The sequence below is a fragment of the Falco naumanni genome, chromosome 2 (genome assembly GCF_017639655.2).
Source record: "Falco naumanni isolate bFalNau1 chromosome 2, bFalNau1.pat, whole genome shotgun sequence".
Taxonomy (NCBI): Eukaryota; Metazoa; Chordata; class Aves; order Falconiformes; family Falconidae; genus Falco; species Falco naumanni.
Genome location: NC_054055.1, coordinates 78,392,367 through 78,415,207, shown reverse-complemented (window position 1 = coordinate 78,415,207; position 22,841 = coordinate 78,392,367). Strand labels below are relative to the sequence as shown.

Below are 22,841 nucleotides of genomic sequence, written 5' to 3'. Positions count from 1 at the left end.
ACACTTCTGCACTTGTGAACTGGCAAAAGTACAAGAGAAGTTTCAGCCATGCAGTAAAGTGAATGATCTCACCAATTTGTGCCAGCTGAAGCTAACAGACCATGAAAAGGAGATCACAGGATGTGTCCATGTCCTTCCATTAGTAAAATTACAAGATCATGCACTCTCTTGCCCAAGAATTTTTCCTTACCAAACAAGTGACCTAGGTACTCCATGTTTTGATTCTCATCTGGTACTTGATATGATCCTCCCTGTCTGCTCATGCACGATGCTTGAAAATATAAAGTCTGCACTTCCTTGTTGTCATGACTGACATCTTCTTGTGCGCCCTCTGACAGAACCTATGGCAGGCTCTGCAGCATGGGAAGTCAGGCAAGTAGAGCTTTATACAAAGGTGCCTGACTTTCTTTCACTGAGAAGTGAGACTGATGTGAAGGCCACGCTTTCTGTGTTGGCACTTAGAGTTATATTAAACCCATGAAATTTGCAACAGCATGATAATTTAAGATTAAATTCAGTGCAAGACAGGACACCACAGTCTCAGGGTGTTGTTGGACTGGGCAAAGAGTTCATTTGTCTTAAGGAAGCTTATATAAAGCAGATTAAAAAAAAAAAAAAAAAAAAAAAAAAGACCTCACTAGAAAATGAGAGTTTGTGGCTTCTTTCGTACACCCTCAGCTGAATTAAAGACCTCACCAACAGTGCAAAAAGTATAAAGAAGCATTTTAAATAGCCATTTTTACTATTTGAAGTTAGCATGCTTCACGTACCAATTTACATTTCACATGTCCCCTCTTGCATCACAACAATTTCATCTATCACTTGCACTTCATAAACATATAACTTAAAATACGAAAAGCAGAACAACTTGCTTTTTATGCACCCAGGAAGACAGTACTGTGCCACACAGGTGTGCAAGGGTAGCACATGTCTGCACACAATCCAGTCTCTTAAAAGAGCAGAGTTGGTCTCTGCTGCTCCCCTGAGGTTGTGGAAGATTTGGATTCTTAGCCCCAGAACAGGTACAATCAGCAACAGCCTGTGGATTCAAATCCCTGCTGAAATCACTCCATGCTGGCTAGATAGCTAAAAAAAAAAAATAAATTTGAACCTCACTGTCTTAGGAGAGATGAAAAATAAGGCCTAGTTTTCTTGATGTGCATTCTGAGATGCCAATTCTTGTTTACCCGGTATTCTCAAGAGGGAATAACTACCACAGTCTGCCCTTAAAGGCAATTTCTGTCCTGAAATGAAACAGTGTTTTTTGTGTTTTATTTGTTTGTTTTTTAAAAAAGGCAGTTAAATCTTACTCTGTCAGTCTGTTTTCAAAATCTCATCTGCTGAAGTCAGGAGCAAAAATTTGTGTTAATGTTTGGGGGTTTTTTTGCCCCAAAGTTAAACTCTTAGAACTCATTCTATCAGAAATGATGGAATTCCTTTTTTATCTGCCATCAAACCCCAAATTTCTTAGAGGTGTTCAAATTTTCTTAAAATATGCCATTTTGATAAAACAGATGAGTGGGACCTAGAGTTTCCAGAAGAACTCCATAGAGTGTGTGTGCATGTACTAGTGATCAGTAGAGAAAGGGGAAAATGCAGAACCTGAGAGAATAATTTCACACAGATTCTCAACTTCAGTGATAGCAGTAAAAAAAAGATTAATTTCTCCAATAAAATACCTGGGAAAAGGGTGTCATTTTTTAGTCGGTACTACTGAGAAATGACATTCACACAAGACTACCGTTATCTTCTATGGAAGCAAGATCAGAACTTCAGTAGTCCTGTCATTTCTCTTAGGAAAGGTAAACCCAACTCTTTCAATATTTTCAAATACAGCAATTAGTTGAATCTTGTCAGCCATTTCATGTTGTCTGTCTGATAGGGAAATTCACACAGGTGACAGTACTGCAAGCCTGAGAACCCTAGCTTTCTTCTTCAGCCTTCTATACTCTAACTGCTGCAGTTCAGATATGCAGTCTCTTTACATGTAAATGTTTCTGTGCTCACCTGTCACTGGTCTCAGACCATTACTTCAGGAAAAAGTACATTCTGTTAATGCTTGCCCTTACCAGCTTCTTCAAAACAAATATTTTGATCATTAACAGAACGCAGAGGCTGAAAAACACATAACCTCCTCCTTGTATATTATATTTAATACATTCATTTTAAAAGGAAATTACATTCTAGTCTCCTATGTCCTTATGATAGACCTCATCATTAGTAAAAAATATTTCATAATAAGCAAGAGCAAAGTATTAATATTTAAAATCACAGCTTGCTATTAATCTAATAAATCCAGCCTTCCATCTTCAGGGCTCAACGTTGATCTTCCCCAACTGTTCATTCCTGATAAACTATAAGTTCTGTAGTGCAAGGAAGTGTTTTAAGGTCACATTATAAAGCAACATGGACAGAAATTACTGATGATTTTCACAGTGCTGTGCTTTCCCTTGATGATTAATACCATGCAAGAATTTGCCATAAAGGACTTTTTTTTTTTTTTTTTTTTTTTTTTTTTTGTAACTGGTACTCTTGTGCTGTTTCTTTTTTCTTCCTTTTTTTTTTTTTCTTTCATAGTAATGCATGAATCAGATGATGAATGCTACATTATCAGCATGGCTTAGAGCATTAACCTCACTACACATTCAGGACATAACCTTAAACCTTTCTCTTAATATGAAATGCTCTAAGGGGCATGCATACAGTTGTGAAGCATTATCTGCCTGTTTCATGTGTTCCAATGTTTCCTATTACTATGAAATGTGATATTTTTTCTAGCAGAAGTCTAGCCTTCTGAAGTGCAAGTAGTAGCCTATTTGGTATAGAAAATATTTCTTTCAGATTTTTACACCAGTAGAAGCCAGTACTGCATAAGACAGAGATGGATGACCTCACCTCCTCTCAAGTCATAAGATGATCGTACTCTTTTAAATAAAGCAGGAGGGATAGCTCTTGTGACAGCATGGAATGTCTGCAGCAGGGTCTGCTCATGTCATAGCCAAGTTGCATTGGAAGGCTAGGTCTGGACTGTCAAAGAACACCTGGGAGGGAACATTCTCACATCATTCTCAGCCCGTGGTTTGCCCCAGTGCGTTTGTTGGTATATAACCAACCAACCAGAGATGTTGCCATGCTGAATCCTGTCCCCAACCATTTCAGCACCTGCTGCAGGCCACCCTGCCCAGAAACCTGGACCTTGTCCCAGAGTTAAGCTAGGGGGCAGGGTGCTTCTCTTTGGAGTTGCTGCCCATTAAAGACATAGTTTGGAGGAAATGCTCTCTGCTGAGGTTTTTGGGGAAAAAAGCTGCTTGGATCAAGAGCTGACACCTGCACACTCATTGCCCACAAGACCCTCTCTCACAGCCTCCACAGAGGCAGAGGCAGGCTCTCACACCCATTATTAATCAGTGTTGACTCCAGGCCCTTTTCCCTTTGACTTTTCCAACCGGACTTGTCAGCTGTGGATAAAACTAGAGAATGTCTGGACTCTTTGCATTTTCAAGACAGCTGTGGGGTAAGGGACAGGTAGCCACTAATAACCCAGAGGGCTGGGGGGACTCAGTCACTGAAGACGCTAGTATAATCTTTCAGGGATTGTAAGGGTGACAGCAGCCCCACATCTTCTCAGAAGTAGCTAATTAGAGTTTAAATGGTTTTCAAGGGCTGAATGTTTTAATTCAGGCCAAACTCTGGCTCTGAAATCAGGAGACTGAAGCAGCCTCCATTGCTCTGGCTGAGATGTGCTTTGGGGCATTGATCTCTGTTAAGGGAAATGCCACAAAATCCAAGAGCTCTTGATTGGCCAAGCCTTCTGTCAAAGCAAGTTTAGTTACAACAGCTAGAACAAGTGTTTGAAATGGGAAAACAAAACTAGATTAAAAAAATTATGCCAAAATCAAGTGACAAAGACAAGCAAGTTTGACTGGGAGTCCCTCATGTATCAAAGAAATAAATGAAGCAGTACTTCAGTCAGTTCATCTCTGTGTCAGACCCAGTACCATACCACTCACTACAGCTTCCATATGAAATTTATTTTTCTAAATAAGTACCTTCTTTCCTTCAGTATATCTCTTTTGTGGGACGGTCATTTTATGTCTTTTATCAGGAAGTCCTAACAAACTTGCACATTTTAGTGCAGAGTGTGAAACAGAGGAGGATTTCCTCCTGCATTATCACTTTAACAACTTCAATTACTCAAACAAGACACACACACACACAGAGAAATAAATACAAGTTTCACACTTCACAGCTGACACAATGCAAAGACTACAAGAAAAAAGTCCCTAGAGGTGCAAGCTATTTAGGAGTGAAGTTAAATCCCTAAATAAAATAGAAATATAAAAAGGATTAGTGTCCTTCCCTCACATTGCCACTTGCACTCAAGTGTATTTATATTTATATCTATATGATATACATATATATATATATGTTTGTTTTTATTTTGTCTGTTCCCCCAGGAGAAGCCCAAAAGAGAAACAGAGATGGCCAAATTGACAGAGTCAATGAGTGAGTACAAATAGGAAGTTCAACCACTTTCTTTTTCCATCTGTCCCCCTCCCTTACATAATGCCACAAAACCAGAGAATAGTGCTTGCATTCAGGGATCTCATTCAGCCCTGTCTTCACTCCTAGCTTCATCATAAATCATTCCACTCCTAAAAAAAATAAGGAATCCCCAAAACAAGGGCTATTTTCTTCATGCATTGTTTAAATCAACTGTATTTGGACCTAAATCCAGCAAAGCAGCTACTATGTGTTTGACTTCATAAGCCTGAGTTTTACTTAAATAGAATGTACCTACTTGTGGATTTGATGAGTGCTTAATTTACTTGATGCAGGTTAGCACATACATTTCTTCACAGGCTTACAAAAGGTTGCACTAAATGCCGTGCGATTGTTCAGGATTGTCACCTGGCAGATTCACCCAATATGCCCAGAGATATATGTGGAAAACCTTCCATTGGTTTCACTGATTTCTAAGAGGTGTACATTGTCTTAAACATGTAACCAACAAGAGATAGCTTGTACTTCTGCTGTAATATGGGATCTAGATAATAAATTAGTGCTTACAAACACTTGTAGCTGAAAGACTCAGGCTGATAATCTATTTCTGGACTAAATTTGGAGGCAATTTAGCATGAAATCCTGCCAAGCCACTGTCTCTTTCCCAAAAGTTATATAGCTCCACAGCCTATGGAAGATTAAATACATTGACTTTAAGAGGGAGAAATCTTTTACTGTGCTTAACCAGATATCCTAGAAAGACAGAAACACAGAAATGCATAAGACTCATTCACATTAGAAAATTATTTCCGTTGAATTTTATCTGTTTGTGTACAAAAGTACCATTTGGGCAGCACTTCCCTGCATTTTTGCTCTCCCAGTTCACTTTGCTTCCTTTTGAAATCATTCTCTGTATCTCCTTACATATGCCATTGCAGGGCAGAGTCACCACTACTGGCTATAAAAAATGATCTCAGTATCAGAAACGACCTATCTCACAAAAAGGTGCTGCAGACCTGGGAGACACAATAGAGGCAGCAGAGCATCCAAGTAGCAAAGGCCCTACTCCTAACGCTTCGTGCGCAGATACAGGATGCAGAAGTCAACCTGAGAGCTCCTCTCCCTATGGGGTAGTTAAACTCTCATTAAAGCACTTGGAGTTATTGCCATGAAGGTGTGTGTTGTTATCTGAATGTTGTTCTGTCCACTACTTCTTCTCCCCCGCTGTCTGCACCTCATAAGACCTGGCAAAATTCAAGTTTTTCAGACTGAGATGATCATGATTCATAGATTTTCAATTTTTTGAGCTGCCAACAGGATCCACATTCCTACACTTTCTGCAGTATTCTTAAGTAGAAAGAAGTATTTATCCATGGCGCAGCAGAGCCTAGGTGGTAACTGTTAGCAGGCCCCAAAAGGGCAATGATACCAGACCCTTTACTAACAGGTTCCTCCTTTGCTCCATTGATCTTTGTGGTTGTACAATGTCATTCTTAGAAACATCCTACAACCCCATCACTTCTCTGGTGCTCCTGGATGCTGGATAGCTCTATAACTGTCTCAATGGATGGGTGGGAGATGGACGGAACAAAGGAGGAACCTGTTAGCAAAGGTGAAAGCAGATAAGTATCTGCCCTATATGTTAGCTACTTGCTGGGCTTTGCACAACCTTTCTGAAACAAGGTGAAGCAATCTCAGCAAAAAGTGTTAGGACAAAGCAAGCAGACTCTGAATGGTCTGAAGAGTCAGAGAAGCAGCCTCTGTAAAACTTTATGACTGATCAGGAACATGAGCACTGTACAGTTCCTTTAGGATTTGTACTTGCTTTGTGAATTACTTTTATTTGGCTTCTTTAAGACAGCATGCTTCTTGAAAGGATTTACTGCTGCTTTGTATAAGGATTTGTTCATACTTCATGCAAGCCTTTTATGAAATTTTCAGATGATTTCAAGACATTTTAAAATATTTTTAATAAATCATAAACTGTGTTGCAAGCTGGAAAGAAAATTCTTAGTGAAGGTACCACAGTGCTCATTTTAAAGCTAGCGCAGATTAAAAGGAAATAAATGGAATGGGGTAGCAACAAGCTGGCATAGGGTGGGCCTCTGGTTTGGACTGCAGGGCCTTTTACTTAGAAGTGATAAAATAAAGAAAGACCTTTGAGGCCTTATAGGGGTTTAAAGGCCTCAAGAAATGGCTTGTTCACAGTACCAATATAAGGAAATTACTATTTACCTTCCAGTTTCACCCAGAAGCTGTGCTTTTTGTCTTTTTCCTCTGTTCATATTTTTGCACAGTTCCAGAAAAAAACAACCACATTCCCTCCACTGCTCTATCTTTTTCTCTCTACCAAAATGCTCTGATGAAGCTACCAAGCACTGCTTTCTGCCCCTTCTTCTCCATAAAGATTCTCTGGATGTTTCTGCAGTGAGAAAATCCCTACACCTGAGATTCATGTCACATTGCATGCTAAGAGGAAGACTGAGAGAACACTGATGCAATAGTTGTTCCAAGTCTGTTATCTTTGCCAGCAGGGATAACAGTCTGTATTTTTGTCACATTTTGTATTTCCATCCCCAGAGGATCTGTCGCATTGTAAGGAAGATTGGTAAGGGAAAAAGGGTTTAAATACTTTCTGTCCTACTTCTATAGGATATAGGTATCCATTCTATAGGATATGAGGTATCATGACAGAGCTTATGTACTTGTATGTCTTGAGACAACTGTCTTCCTTGAAAGTTTAAAAAAAAATAAGTTGAGAGGGAAAAACATTTTAATACAACAATTAAAGTGCAATCTAGAAAGAAATGTGATAATTTTTTTGGGATAGTTCCTTAGAGCTGATATAGAAGTAGAAATGCATGCCAAATAAGACCACTCTGCCCAAATTATTACTTTATAACACTAGCACAGAATTCATAGAAAGCCACCATAATTACATTGAGCCCCAGGGAGCTGTCCAAGAATTCCTTTATACTGCCTTAAAATCCATATGCATTTTGAAATTTCTTCATAGTCTGAGTTGGGCAATTTACCTCACATAATCTAAGAGTATTTAAAAGATGAGCATATAAATGAAACCAGGAACCAAATTATTTTTCCTGTGTTTTGGTTTTGTTTTTTTTTTTTCCTTCTGTCCCTGTTATGCTTCTCATGCACTGGTGGTCATTTTTAACCCAAATAATGCCATTATCTTTCCCGTGAATAGCTAAAGCACAGCAAGCAAGGTAGGAAGGCAAATATTAAGCAGTACAGGAAGGTATCAGATGTTCAGCCTGGTGTATTTGGCCAATATGAAAAATTAGATATTCAGAGAAACATCCTGTACAGAACTACACAGTCCCCAGGAACGGTCATCGTTTTGAACACTTTGGGGAATAACAATTATTACAAGACATTTTATGAGTAGCCAAATATGGCGATGCCTTGACAGTACCTTAGAAAATTCCTTTCAGTGTCCAGTGGTATGACATTAAAAGGAAATTCTTCTCTAATTCCATCAATTTCTCCTCCTGCTACCCTGCTAGTCAAGGTGTGCAGCATGTTTCTGAGCTACCTTGGGTGAAAGAAAGCTGCCTACATCACAGACCCTAACTAGTATCTGTGGATGTCTGTCTTACACCAGGGACTAGCTGGTTGCTTCTTTTGCAACATGATGGTTTGCCAGCTTAGGTAGCACCTGCAAAGCTCTCAAAGTCCTGGTACTTCTAACAGCCCTGCCAGAGATGTGCTCTTTGCTGAAGACCAAGTGAGAATATAAGTGTGTCTCTTCTCCTCCATCCAAACTGACCTCTGAGATCTCCCGGTCACTGCTGTACAGAGGAGCTTGTACAAACCCTTCTCCCTAAGGTAATGAGGAAGTCCAAGGTCTCAGCACTGAATTACGCAGAAGCATGGATCTAGTGTGCCATATGATGGCTGCAGCATAATCAATATGTGACATGAGCAGTGTGAACTTGCTGCAGGCTAGAATCGAAAATGGGCACGGCTGGCTGCCTTAAAGCATTGAAACAGAGAAGTGACATCCAATTAAGATGTTCTCTGGCAGTAGGGGCACATCAGTAAACAGTCATGTTTGTTCTGCCTCCGAGTTAAGCCACATGATACACCTGCATGAGGACAGCCGGAGGCAGAATAGTTGTTTTAAAAGAAGGATGTTCCTTCATTTGTTACAACAATGTGTACACCAAATGTCCATAAATTTACTTCCAAAGACAGCGAAATAATGAACACTGAGACCTTAGATGACTCCAGATAAAATCTTCTGAATTATGGATGCGATGAATTTTACTCAGGGGGGTAAAAAAAAAAATAATCAAGCTAACCTGAAAGAATTTCAGGACCAGACAAACCCTAAGAGAGAGCTGCTTTGTGATGAAGTGCTTTTCCCAAAAGCCTTTTTCTTGTCTCCAGCGTCTGAATCTGAAGTGTCCCTATTGCTCTTTCATACTTGTAGAGAGAGTTTATAAAAAGAAAAATGTTTCTGCATTGAGTTACTTAAAAGTCACAGCACTTTCAGATTTATGTGTGCCAGGGTAGTGTGGAATATTTTTAGCACTTCTAATTATTTTGAATTATTGTTTTATGACATGTAAGAAAAACATACGGTATGTTACAGTAAATATATATATCAAATATACTCTCTCTTGCTATAGGACATTGTGACTTTTCTACTTCAACTTTTTTTTCCCCAGTACTACACCTTTTATCTTTGCCTTTTGTTCAGAAACCTAACTTTTTTATTATCACATCACAAGTTGGTGGTGCATTCATAAATGCTATCTTGTGTGAACACAACAGTTGTGTATATATAGAATCAGGACTTTGAAGAACAGATCCTAAAGGCCGAATTTCCACCCCATTGGTCTAAAATACTAATTGTTCAGTGTCAGAAAGCATTTCTAAGTACAAATACCCAGTTCAACATTTTCCATTGATGTCAACTACCATCAATTTGTTACAAGGAACAGATTCTTACAATGCAAAATTGAAGTGCAAAAACTCCAAAGGATTCAGAAAACTCACTCAAGAAAGACATCTGCATATGCTTGAGAAAGTTGGAGTCATTTATTTTCAAGATACACTGTTATCCTTTTATGGTTAGCTTTTTATGAGGGCGTGCTAAGAGTAGAATAGGAAGGCTGGGTTTTCCTACAATATGTATTTTCATCATCTCTTACTTTTCAGTAAGAACAGAGTTCTGCTGTGACAGTTATTTCTGGAGGAGTAGTTTTGTAGCAAATATTAAGCCATAGAGATAAATGTTTTATTAAGTGGAACATCTAATTACTATTGATTCGATACTGTATATGTAGGTTGATAACATTTATTTCAAAATTAACTCCTGAAATCCTTGGACAAATTTAAATTCCAAGTACCCAGAATGTGTATTACTTTATTATTATTACTAATATTGTTGTTGTTGTTGTTACTGTTTCTGCAGAAATAGATGATGTGCATAATGAAAAGAATAGAAAGAACAATGCTTTTATCATTAAATGAAAATACGGTCTGTTCTTCATGGTAAAGGTCAGGCTTTGTGAGAATGAAATTCTATAACAGGATCTCATTATGCATGAAAGCAAGAAGTTCTGTTGTTTCAGTGATGCAATAGCAGTGGCTTAGAAGAACTGTGAATTTATATATGCTATAACAAACAAAAGGAACTTGTAATCAGGAGGCTGATAGACAGTACTTCTAGTCCTCAGTATACAACAATGGGAAGAGTATTTGCTTTGTGTTCTCTAAGCTTTTAAGAGTCTTGTCTTTAACTTTTGTCTGCAACTGTGAGAGACAGCAGTGGTTTTTACCAAATGAAAAACCAAGGCTTTCATTTAATCATATGATTCTAGAAGCTTAGATTTTTCAAAAACATATTAAATTTCATAGCATTGCTAATATTACTTTGCTAAGCTAAAATCGTAGTGAAAATAAAACTCAAAATATTGGGGATGAGATAATCAAGATCTGAACTATGAATAAAGTAACAATTTCTGGTGTTCTAGTTAGGAACAATGATTACACATAGGCAACATTATACTACTTCTTATAGAAACACAGTATTTACTGTTACTTACACCTTTAACATTTGTTCTGTTGAGGTTGTAATTTTCCATGATAGGTGTGTGTTTCAATATTTCCCTTACTTTCCTTAGCTCAGGATCACCCATTCCTAAAAGAGAGGCTACAGTCAGTCCAACACTATTTAAGAATACTCAGAGCCTTTCCTTTGCATTGCTACGGCCCACGGCACAGTGAAGCTGGGTTTTTCAGTCACATGCTTCCCAAAGGATCCTTTGGGAACAGGATCAATGTTTCTGAAACACTCATCTTCTATACTAAATCTAAGTGGTCTGGACACAAAACTATTAGACAAAACACCTTCACAGCTTCCCACAGCACTGCTTGCTGCAGAACCCAATCCACAGTCATAATGCAAAAACATCTTCTGATCAGCAGTAGGGCAAAATTGTGAACCTGATGAGATTTGGTATGAGATACATTTAGGTATAAGACAATGTTTTGGGGGGAAATACATGCCCAGTGTTTCTGGGCATGACCAGAATTAGTTTAAGCATGTACAGAAATTTAATATTGAAAGCAGAAGTCACTTCAGATTTTAAGTACCAGTTTTTGAGGACCTCAGTATTGGACTGAGTTGCCAAAAACATCAGTTAGGTGGCTAAAGCCCTTTTTGAGACATTTTCTCATCATACCCTGAATCATATGGGTATGTTCACATCTGAGCCAGTTAGCATTGCACCCTTAACTGTCTATTTCCAGCTATTTGGGGCTTGGCTTCACAATTTTAATGTCCTTGGAATGCAGAGCTTTTCCTATATTTATTTAACATACACTTAAATTTTCCAAGGGTGGTAACCAACATTAGACTTCAGCTGGAGAAGAGGGCAGTGTGCAGTGCTGAAAGAAAACACCATGCTGTACATGTAAAGAGCAGGAAGTTCATGTTCACTGAGGATATAGAAGTCATTAAAAATGTCTAATCAATTGTCTTCACAGAGAGCAGATGAGTTGAATTAAATGGTGGAAAACAGGATCAATGTTTCTGAAAGCTGTAGAAAACTGTCTGATCTGGATCAGGCTTATTGAGCTATCAAGCAGATAAGAGACCATAATGGCTTTTAGTTCTAGGAAATAATCATAGCATGATGAATAGCAAAGAATGCTGGTCAACTGTTACGTGAAAAACAATCCAGAAAAAAAAAAAAAAAAAAAAAAGGTATCTGAGATGTGCAAAAACAGCTGTTTAAACAGGTAGTACCATAAATGTACTGGATTTTAAAAGCCTTAGACTTTGAAAATGAGTTGCAAAGTCATCCAGAATCAATGAATGGAAAATATCATAGAGCATGGTAGGATAAACTGTTTGATGTGAAAGAGAAATACCTCACTTCATTGGAAAAAACAGCCCAGTTGCATTATTCAATATAAACAATGAGAAAGGTCTTATCATGGTATTTTTAGACAGACATCTTTTAAAAGTCTTATAATCAGCTGTTAAATTAATCCCTAAAGCTAGACTATATTCTCCCTGTATTTTTCACCTGCCTCCTTTCCTCTTCAAACATTTGACAGGTGATAAGAGGGGCCATGTTAACCATATTACAGGCAAAAGAATGCCTATAAGTCAAACTCTCTCTTGTGGACAGAACACGTTAATTCAAAGTGTACTGTTTCTGAACCACTGCCTGTACTCATAGCTCAGGCTCTTCTAACTTTATTTACCACTATTCCTCTTAACGTAAAGTATCTTGAACTACATGGAGGAGAAAACCAAAAAGACTCCAGCGAGAGTCATTGCCAACAGTAAGAGCGCTCTTAAAATATAAACCAACAAGAAGGAAGGCACTTGTAAGATCTGTCCTCCTGTGAGTCAGCGCAGCAGTGTTTTCAGGTGACAGGGACAGCAGTGATTGTGCAATGGGGCTGTTCTGCACCTCAGCATCAGTCTTCATCCCAGACTTCAGCGTTGGTCCCTTTGCTGTTGCAGCCCAGGCATGTTGCACAGGCATATTGCTCCTTCTTCCTATTACCATCCCTCCTGTAAATAATTCCCCTATCTCTCTTCTCCAAATATTTGCCAGGTTGCAGAACTCCTCTCTAATCACCCTGTACTTAAACTATAGAGTTAGATTTTATAGTCCACTTCAGCATTCAGGGCTTCCAGTCCTGGTTGCTCTTTGCTGAACTCCCTCCACTCTGTCATCATCGTACTTCATAAGCACATTTTCTAATCCAGATACCTGTAAGCAAAATAATGGAAAACAGAAAGGCTTGCACAAAAGAAAAAGAATACTGGTATCAGCAAAAGAGGCATGCAGCTCCTACTCACCTAATTGGCAATTAAATTGGTTTCTATTTCCCTTCTCATCACCTATGAACACCACCTATTACCATTACCACCATCAGCCTCACATTAGGAGTATCACTCAGCAGTTAAGATAACTTTCCCTGTCTTCCTATAGTTTTACGGGCAGGGACCCTTTTAATCCAGTGCCAATATAGGCCACCTGTGTCCACTTGAGCAGTAGTAAGAGCTCTAAACATGGCTACAAAACTATTCCAGCTTGGTCCCAAGACCTAGAGAGCCTATTGAATTCCTAAAGGCAGGGTAGCAGCTTACAAAGAGAAGGAAGACTCGTGATGCTTCTGAAGCTGAGAAGAGTCACTGACCCCCGTTGCAAGGGCTTTTGCTGAGCCCTGTCCTTCCCCAGCTGGATTCTTCCTCACCCAGCTAGTGTGGGGACTGAGAGTGGAGTGGCCAAAAACACTGGAGACAAAATCCACAACATATTTGGCTTGTATAAACGCATACTTTATGCCTCATCTCCATCAAGTCAGACAAGTTTTAGTGGTATGTAAGTGATTGGACTCAGTCCTTTGGTGAAATTTAATTGGTTGTTATTTCTAGGATGTCAGATCTGATGCTCTTGTCTGACTCCCAATCTGTATCCATATGTCTTCATGCAGCTCACAGTTTATGCATGGAACAATATCAGGCTCTGTTCTACTATAACTGATTGTGAATGACTGGTACAGAGATGATTATGCTTCCAAATCATGACACTTTAAATTACCATTTTTGTTCATTCACAAGAACTAAATTCACAGAATGATTGTCACCGTCTGACATATTTATCATTGTCAAGCTGAGCCTGCTATCTCTACATCGCAGGTTTCTTCTGTTGCTCCCAGGAACTTACACAGTAGAGTCACATCACGTGTCATGAAACGTTTGCTAACCTAGCTGCAAATCAAAAGGACAACAAAGAGCATGATTACTTGTCCTTAAAAGTGGCACTTTATTTTTAAGTTTAGAAAACCTATACTTTCACTTGACAGCTTTGGGAGGAAGTTTAAATATCTTGTTCTGCTCTGTTTTCTAGTATTGTTTGAATAGTTATTTTAATGATAGGCAAAGAATAATTTCCTCTGAAACCTACTGAAACATATGATGGTATATTGGCACACATTTTCCTATCTTTTTTTTTTTTTTTTTTTTTTTTTTAAGAAGGCAGAGAGGAACTATCTACAGACCTCCTGCTAAGTCAGTTTGTTTCTTATGGCATATTGTTCTTGCATGCAATTGAGTGTCTTTTTGGTGATAACATTATTATTTAGGGGAGTATTACTATTTAAGGCGCAAGTAACTCATGCTGTTGTACTAATTTGTGGGTGAATGTTGCATATTTTTAGTATCCATTCAATCATATGTGCTGGGCTGTAATGTTTAAAAATGAATTCATGAAAAGCATGATACAAAACCCATTAAAGTGAACAGAAAAATTCCTACTGTTTTTCTGCCTCCCTAATTTTATAAGGTGCCCATGATGTTAACATGAAAAGAAAGGAGAGAGACTCATGAACTCATTTAAATTATTTCTTTATGTCAGTGACTTTCAACAGGTAGACCCCTGCATTAATGTATGACCTCACTTACTGCTAGTTAGGTAGAACAGTCCACACAGTGGAAAGACTGCCCACGTCAGGGTCTTAAATGTCGTTGTGTTGCCATGTCTTGAGCATGTGATAGTTTTTTAAAACCTGCTTTTGCCTTGGTTCATTCTGTACCCCTACTGCAAGAGATTCTGCTCTGGGTTTCACCATGCAGTTGACTAACATTTACAGAACTCTCAAAGGCTTGCAGGTGTAGGGGCAACATTTAAAGTCACCACATTTCAAAGCAGCTTGAAATGGTCTAGTGTTAAAGTACACCTCTTCAAATCTGTACAGCTTACCCTTTCTTCTTTTGGGGTAGATCTAAAACAACCATGCAGAAATCTGTTGGTAAATAAGTGGACTAGTAGCAGAGCTTGAGTCAGACTGTTGGCACAACTCTGTTGTTCACTGTTCAGAAACATCTGTAGAACTTTGTGCAAATGCCCATGGAGAACAGTCAGGGGTTCATAAGTGAAAGTCTCTCCCTCTGAGATGCAGAGCCACAAGGAAAAGGAGGCAGTGGCCACTTTCAGAACCAGAATTAATAAGTCCAAATGGTAAACCTCTTGGCCATGAGGAGGTTGACCTGAAGCCCTGGAGAAACACTGTTGATGGGAGAGATTAACAGTGGGATTTAGGCTTCATTTTCTTTAAGTGATTTAGTAAGAGTTGGTGTGTCAAACCATTCACATATGCACCATTTGTAGTAGGCGTCAGTTCCTTCCCCAAACACCCTGCTGTTTAGGAGCAGCCAGTTGACACCCTCTGCCTCGCTAGCAAGGTCCAGTTCTCCATGAAACATTTCACTCTTGCATGCTCCTATTTTGGACACCCCAACTGTAATCAGACCCTTCTACCTCCCTCCCACCTCCATTTCAAACTCCTTGGGAAAAGATCTTGCAGATCTACATCTTCCCACTCAACAGCAGAAGGCCTGGAAAGGCTTCTTAAAATGCTGTTGAAATTGGTCAGTGGATTAATTTTTTGTAAAGTTATCTCATTGAATGAGTGATAAACAGACTCTGTAATAGTATATCTCTTAGGAAACTATGGTAAAAATCCAACGCCTATAGTTAAACTTGATAAAGGCCCTTCCAGTAACCCTTGCAAGTCTTACCAGTTTAAATGCAGTTATGCTTTTTCCACAGCATTAAACAGTCATAGCAAAAGAATTTAATAATTTAAAAATAAAAGGAGGCCAAAAAGCAACCAAATTATAAAAATTTTATAATGTACAAGGAAAATGAGTGCTAAGAATGTGATTTTTTGAACTTCAGTAGTGCTGTTAGATGGTGGTTTTTAATTTTAAGAAACTCTTTTCAAACTTCCTTTGGAACAGAAAAGAGGTATACCACTGTGGCAAAACCAATTTTTTTAAAAAAGAAAATACACTGAGAAGGGGGCTGGGGGAATCTCATCTTTATCAAGAGATTATAATTTCAAATTAAGTCTGCATTGTGTGTTACTATAGAAACTCCAATTTTGTGGCATGTTTGTGGGGAAAAAGTCAAAAGTTGCATTTTAATGAAGGCAGAAGACACATTAGCTTCCTTAGTAAAGCAAAATAAAATAGAAGTTTCTATCAGAAACTGAATAATTACCCAAAATAAGGTGAGCTAATTAAGGTCATGGGGAAGGGATATTAAATCCTGAAGTGACAATATGTCATGCTCATTTTTCAACACTAGTCTCCGCCTTACAGATTATATATTAGATACTGCAGGAGTCTGATGGATTGAGAGGCTTGTTGCCATAGCAATATTTGCTGCTTTGCTGGTATTCCCTACAGAAAGTAAAGGATTTTTTTTTTCCTACTCAGTTAGACCAATTGGCTATATATAGCAAGAGATGTTGGAGAACTGAAACAGCAGAATCTGGTGGGGGGAGGCTTGGGGGAAGGACTCACATTTATAAGTCTTAAGGAGTCACAATAGACCACATATCAGTGAGGAGCGAGGGGGGCTGCTGAAAGAGGGAACAAGAGAAAGGGGGAAGGGTGGAGAGAGAGGGAGAAAGAAGGAGGGAGAGAGGAAGGAGGGAAGGAGGGAGGGAAGGAAGGAAGGAGAAAAGCAGGCAAGAGGGAGGAGAGGAAGGAAGATAAGAGGAAGGAAGAACGGAAGGAGCAAGGCAAGGAGGGATGGAGGGAAGGAAGGAAAGAAGGAAGGAAGGGAGGGATGGAAAGGTGCTTATATTCATATATATATATAATGGTTTATATCTATTATATATATATAAAATATATATTATAGTATATTATATTCATAGTATATCTTGGGTTTAGAGGCAGGGAGGCCAGCAAAGGAGAACAGGTAGCGTTCCCTAAAAGAAAGCTACAGCTGCTGTTGGTTTACTATGCTTGAGGTGGTTTATAGCTTCAGGGAGACCTAAAAGGTAAAAACCTCTGAAATGGAGAAAAAAAACCCCAAACAATGGAATTGCTTACCACTGAAATTGTCAGTGTAAATCACAATTTGAGCTCCAAATATAAGCCGCCTTCTTCTGTTCTTTTTTTTTTTTTTTTAATCTTTGCTCACAGCATTTTTAAAGCAAGGTGTTGATACCATTTCCATCCTTCTCTTGACACAGTGAAAGCAAATGTGCTTCAGTCAGATGTTAGGGAGTACTGTCTCTTATGTATAGTTCAGTCTGCTGCTCAGAGGTGTGGGAAGAGTGTGACAATGTGCTTTCATTTTAATATTAGCCCATCTCAGCCAAGCATCTATGGATTACTGCAGAGGAAAAAAAGACTGGTTTGTTTCTTCCTTTTTTCTACTCCTGTCCCTTTTGTACACAGAAATGCACCAAGCGATCCATAGTATTTTCTCTGAGGCTTAGAAAGACACTAACTGCCCTTGGTAATAATTTACTTGCCATACCCCGTTCTACTCTTTCTTCTTCCTTTTCATGCCAGTCATCCATTACATTTTGTAATTTTTAGAGTATCAGACACATACACTGACAAGTACAAAAGACAATCTGTTGCAAATCATTAACATAGCTCCTGCACGGGAGAGTTCACACAGGCAAGAAGAGACCAACAAGGAATATGTGCTTCAGTGACCATGACTGACGAACAGTTTCATGACTATGGGACATCCTGAGGAAATGGACTTTTAAAGGATGCAGGGTGAATAGACAGAGGAGAGAAGAGCAGGTCTATAACCAGGATATGATTTCTTGTGATTTCTGAAAGGCAGAAGAAGCTTCAATTTAATAATAGAAAGAAAAAGAGCTAGCAGAGAGACAGAAAAACTGGGAACACAATTGCAACAGTGAACAGTGAAGGGCGGAGAGGGTGAGAGTATGTGTGTGCAGAGGGGAGGAAGGGTAAATCTTAGCGGCAGCTTTACAGACTGTGTTTCAATCTATGTATATTACACAGAATATGTATTACAGCAGTTTTAGTGATGTGATTAGATAGAAAAGACATACTAGATCATGATAAAAACACTTAACCAAGTAGCGAAGAAGTGAGGAAAAATCAGGGGAATTGAAGACGATACTGAAATGATGAAATGCTGAGACATGATGAGACAGAAATGATGAGACAGAAATAACAGAACCCTCTGTTCACACCAACAACTAGAACTGGGAATGAAGACAAGAGAGGCTTTTCGGAAGGGAGGAGGAGAGTAAGAGATCCTTTCTTAGACATATTAACATACCGCTGCCAGATAGACCTTAAGAAACTTAAACTAGAAATCCGAGAGTTAATTGCAGTTCAATAAAAACAGAGAAAATTTGGGAGGGGGGGAAGAAAGGTGAGAATCTTAATACCCTATTTTCACCTGTGCAACCTCATAAAATCCACACCTCTTTGAAAGCACAGGTATTAGAAGACAAGTCCTCACATAACGCACAGTTCAAAACCACCATGCAGAGGGGTGGGGGGTAGAGACTATGGGAACAGAGGGATCAAGCTAGTGATCCTTAGTGGGGCTAAGTGAGAAATGATGGCAGGGATGGAGCTAAGGTTTCACCCCTATCACCAGCAGATATGTGTACAAACCACATAGCTGCTGAATCAAAGATTGTTGGGGAAGGAGGAGCTGCCTTTGGGGTTTTTGGTTGGTTTCAGTTTGTTTGGGATGTCTTGTTTTGTTTTTCTGAGGGGAAGGCTGTTTCTTTGCTAATAACTCATACAAAATAAATTTAAAAATGCAGCATTTCATGGAAGAAGACATAATAGAATCATCAGGAATGAATGAGAGTTTGTAAAAAAAAAAAAGGAAGAAAATTAAAGGAACTAAAAAATGGCTTAGATCCAAGGAGAAAGAGCAAGGGACCTGGGAGTCAGAAAGAATACAGAAAATTCATTACAGATCTACAAAACCATAGAAGGGATTGATGAACCTTTTTACTAGAACAAACAAATGAAAGAGGGTATTAACAAACTGAGCAGGAGCACTTTCAGAGTAGTAGCTCAAGTGAATGCTTTATAGGTGTGACAGCAGAAGACAGACAATTAGGATTGTCTCTGGTGGACTGTGTCACTTCGGAAATCCCTAGCCACAATGTGTGTCTCCATGATCAACACTTAGCATTTCAGAAGTGTTAACTACCTAATTATCATTATGTTGCTGAGACTTACTACTGGGGACAAAACCATGTGTCCCGCAAATCCATACTGTCCCATTCCTGACACATGGCTATGAAGCCAACAGGACATTGTGCTTCAATAAATACTAACTGTACGCCTGTACATATAAGAAGCTCGATTTGCTTAGGCATAAGCAGTGAGGATCTTAAATTTCCATACACAATTATAGGTTACCCTGCTAAGATTTTCAATAGAAAATGTAACAAAATTGACCTGAAAAAAGATCTTGATGGGATATATAGTATCAGGCATTCTCTAGGTGGCAACAGAAAAACAGATGTGGTGTTTCAGCTTCTGTTTCCCACCAGCAGTGGGGAAGCTATTAGAGAAGCATCTGTTATTGATTCACGCTGCTTAGAATCCATTTATACTGGCTAGTTGGGGAGTCATTATAATTTACAGTCTGTCATGTAAATTGTTCTTGATCTGTGAAATATTGATCTATTAGATAGACATGCTATGCATGCACACTCAACTCATGAACTCAGAATCCTTGGGGATTTTGCTTTTTAAACAACAGATTATTGCCCATATTCCCTAACTACTTCTACAAACAGCTCAGTAATTTCAGGCTTTAATATCCTCCTCGGCTCTCTTCCCACATAACTAGAGGTAATATTTGATGTACTAGGGATTGAAGACCTGACCCTTTTTTTATTTAAAATAATTTTCATGTGCACAATTTCTTAAATATCTTAAATGGATATATATATATACACACACATATATGCACAGATCTGTGTGTATATAAATGTATATGTATCTTACACAACCTTTGATTAGATTGGAGGAGGTGGTAATGGACTGACTTGGGTGAGAATTTGTTTTGGCTTCAAATCTTACATTGCCGGTAACATAAAAAAGAAAGTATGCACAGCTGATCTGTAAATGACTGTGACGTATGAGAGTAGCAGGAGAAAGCGGTCGTGTCTATACATACTCTGTGCCCATCAGTCTGCAGTGAAAGGCTTGAAGCAGCTGTGGTTTCAGAGCACCCTCAAGCTCGGAAGTGCCACTACTAACACGCCCGGGTCACACAACTTGCTCACATATTTCCTCCTGGAGTGTCCCATGGGACTTTCCACATGATGTTCAAGTACTTTGCAGACAATAAAGGAAGTTATTTCTTTCTCCACCTTGCAGACAGAAACTGAGATGGGGGCTCAGACTTACCTGCCAAAAGCCACTAGAGGAACCAGAGATGAGTGCTACAACTAATGATGTCCCGAGGCCCAGGCCATTTTTATCCCAGTTGGCCTTCTGCCAAAGGTGCCAGGCCTCAGCAATGTCAGGTGCAAAGGCTTGGTAACCAAGATTAAGACCAGAATCTCCAGGTCTCAGCTGAACACGCAGGAAATGAAGAGTATGTGGTTCTAGTGACAGCCAACCACAATTCAGTATTTCTGTAAACTTTCAAAAAGTAAAACTAAACAAGAGTTAAAGACCAAGAACTAAATTACAAGGTCATTACTTCTACATCTGTGAATTCTATGAGTGAAAGAGAAATTAGATATACAACCAGCCACCTTTCTCACTGCATAACTACCCCTGATTCACGCACTAAACATCACTCCTTCTGCAGATGGAGATTTCCGAAAGAAAAAGCAAAACACGATTAGAGACCACATTATAAGTACTCGTGTCCCAGTTTTGCTAACATTGTGGCTTTAAAAGGATCTTTTAATACAGTTATTTTTGCACACCAGCTCTTTTTTTAAAAAAGAAGAGGAAGCTACCTGTCATCTATACTACGATGGGATACAGATGGAATACATGTGTATGTTCCAACAGCAGCAGCAGATTAAAATACAGATCCCACACTAGTGCAGCAGGCTCCCTCCCCCATCCCATGGCACAGAAATAACTGCTTAAGTGGCAGAAGGCAGCTCTCATCCTGCTCAAACCAAGCACTAGAGAACTAAAGTACACTGAAATAGTAGCCGTTATGTTGTTACCTGTGCACCAGGAGTTGTGCTGCACAGTCAGGATACTCAGGAGGAAAGAGGCACAGCTTGCTCTGAAATGCAGTGTCAGTGAGTTTGATGCGCAGAGATGCTGCTGAAACCATGACCTGGTGCTTGTACTAGTTCTGCCCCATCCCATGAATGACAAGGCCTAGGTTTCATTAATGAAGAGCCCTTGCTGATAACTTCTAATGCCAGATCCCTGAAGAATGCACTTCTTTCTTGACCCAATGGTTTCTGGCAGAAGAAAGCATGGTAGTCATGACCAGACATTCCCACTGTATCTATTTCTTATCAGACTGTTCAGCCTGTCTTTTAAAAGAAGTGAGGTGCTGGAGGAATGTACTCAGTGCTATAAACCACTGATGGATTTGGAGGAATCCTGCAGTTTTGTATGGCATAAACGATAGGCAGAAAGTGGCAACCAGAAGTCATTTACTGAGACAATGCTAGGGACATTAACATCAGGCCAGAACAAGGCACTCCTAGCCTCCAGTGAAACATAAATGCCTGCAAAAAAGTTGCACATAGTATAACTTGTCAAAGAAATATCCCCACCCACCCAAAAAAAAAAAAAAAAAAAAAAGGAGGGGGTGGTGGTGTAGAGAGAGGGGAAAGAAAGAATGCAAACAGTAGAGAGCATCAAGTTACCTCAGCATGACAGACACCTGTAGGTGCTGTAGGGCCAGAGAAGGCTATCCGAGCCCTCTGCATCTCCTGTGGTGGTGGATGTTTGCTGCACCACAATCACATCTACAGAAAATCCAGGCTTTTCTCTTCCATTTTTTGGTCAAATTTCTGGGCTACTTCTGCCCACCAGTCCTATAAGAATAAAGAAACTAGTCTTCATAAACTGGAATAAATCTACATGGCAAGTGGTTGTCATTAAAATGCTTGTTGGAGACTTTACATTGAAGAAAGGTGCACTGGCAGTGTATTTGCCTTTGCATATCATATGAAAAGTCATTTGAGAGAATCACTGGGAATATGTTCTCACAGACACAGTGGAGAAACACTTTAATTTTTCATTTCTCACTGCCTGCAAGACAGATAATACGTCGCTCAGTCCTCACACTATGGTGAGCAACACCATTTACAGCCATATATAACAAGCACTAGCACAACACTGGAGATAATCACATATAGAAAAGAGATGTGATTTATCAAGCATTTCATATTCATTTCCAAAAAACCTAGCAACAGTAAACTAGTTTACTATTTCATTGAGAGAAACAGAAAAAAATTTCCTCAAATCAGCTAAACCAGTTTCAAGAAGAGCTGAGGATCTGCCCTCTACATGGGTTCTCCAAAGGGTGGTGCAGCAGTAAGCCTCTGCCTTTAGAATTACAAGGTCTCAGTGCTGCTAATTCCCACAGCGTTCATGGTAAATTCCAGCAACTATTCAAAGATTATGACTTTGTACTGTGTTTCCATATAAAAATCCAGCATATTGATATGGTTCTATCTCAGACCTGAATTAATGGAGCTGACTTCTCTATGTATTATGAAAAAAGCAATAAGAACTTCATCTTAAAAATGAAGTATGGCCACAGGATGGACTAAGAATGCTATCTGTTTGGAAGCTAGATTTCACTGTAAGGAAAGCATTTAACAAACCAAATAGATCTGCAGTCGCTCCAAGCACACATACATATACAGGTGTTAAAATAAAAAGAAATCAATTGATTTTTCCATAGTATCAATTCATACAAAACAAAATCACAGAATGACAGAATGGTCAGGGCTGGAAGGGACCTCTGGAGATCATCTAGTCCAACCCCCTGCTAAAGCAGATTCACCTAGAGGAGGCTGCA

The 22,841-nt window shown here is 39.2% G+C and overlaps 1 protein-coding gene across 2 annotated transcripts in view; it reads left to right on the top strand.

Annotated features, from left to right (window-relative positions):
* KCNJ6 (potassium inwardly rectifying channel subfamily J member 6) overlaps positions 1–22,841 on the top strand; it is a 156,797-nt gene that overhangs the window by 38,221 nt on the left and 95,735 nt on the right. Inside the window, exon 2 of one of the 2 annotated variants that reach the window (XM_040585078.1) lies at positions 4,458–4,506. The exons of the other annotated variant lie outside the window; for it this stretch is intronic. Within the exon in view, the coding sequence (XP_040441012.1) occupies positions 4,482–4,506 (25 nt within the window). The 5' untranslated portion in view covers positions 4,458–4,481. The remainder of the gene's footprint in view (positions 1–4,457; positions 4,507–22,841) is intronic. 2 annotated transcript variants of the gene reach the window in all.